General features: G+C 54.0%; 1 protein-coding gene across 1 annotated transcript in view; it reads right to left on the reverse strand.

Annotated features, from left to right (window-relative positions):
- Positions 1-907, reverse strand: part of IL12RB1 (interleukin 12 receptor, beta 1) — a 39,644-nt gene that overhangs the window by 10,697 nt on the left and 28,040 nt on the right. The window contains exon 7 of the mRNA XM_011991246.1: positions 311-466. Coding sequence (XP_011846636.1) covers positions 311-466 — 156 coding nt within the window. The remainder of the gene's footprint in view (positions 1-310; positions 467-907) is intronic.

A 907-nucleotide genomic window follows, 5' to 3' on the forward strand; every position in this document is an offset into this window, starting at 1 on the left:
AAAGTGCTGGGATTACAGGCTTGAGCCACCGCGCCTGGCCTAATTTTATATTTTTAGGAGAGACGGGGTTTCTCCAAGTTGGTCAGGGTGGTCTCCAACTCCTGACCTCAGCTGATTGACCCCCCTTGGCCTCCCAAAGTGCTGGGATTACAAGCACGAGCTACCGTGCCCGGCCAATTCTCTTGTTTTAAGGGTCTGATAACCAAGGCTCAGAGAGGGACAGCAAGGTGCCCAGGGTCACACAGCAAAGGAGATCTCAGGCTAGGATCCTCCCTTCTTACCCGAGCCACATCTGCACTGCCTCACGTACCTGACACCTGGTTGCTGTCTTCATCTCGGCAGCGGACAACATACTCCTTTAGGACGCCGGGACAGGTGCTCAGCGGGGATGGTGCCCAGTCCACGGACACTGAGTCCAAGCTATGATTCTTCACCGAGACGTGGTGCGGTGTCCCAGCTGCTGAGGCTGCAACCAGTACCATTGTCATAGTAAACGCCAAGAGTGCTGGTCGAGGCCTGGCACAATGATTCGCTCCTGTAATCCCAGTACTTTGGGAGGCCGAGTTGGGTGAGTCATTTGAGGCCAGGAGTTCGAGACCAGCCTGGCCAATATGGCAAACCCCTTCTCTACTAAAAATACTAAAATTAGCCAGGCATGGTGGCGGGCACCTGTAATCCCAGCTACTCAGGAGACTGAATCAGGAGAATCACTTGAGCCCAGGAGGCAGAGGTTGCAGTGAGCCTAGATGTCGCCCATTGCATTCCAGCCTGGGCGACAGAGCAAGACCCTGTCTTAAAAAAAAAAAAAAGTCCGCCATGGCGACTTATGCCTGTAATCCCAGGACTTTGGGAGGCCAAGGAGGGCAGCTCACTTAAGGTTAGGAGTTCGAGACCAGCCTGAGCAACA

The sequence above is a fragment of the Mandrillus leucophaeus genome, unplaced genomic scaffold (genome assembly GCF_000951045.1).
Source record: "Mandrillus leucophaeus isolate KB7577 unplaced genomic scaffold, Mleu.le_1.0 Scaffold11, whole genome shotgun sequence".
Taxonomy (NCBI): Eukaryota; Metazoa; Chordata; class Mammalia; order Primates; family Cercopithecidae; genus Mandrillus; species Mandrillus leucophaeus.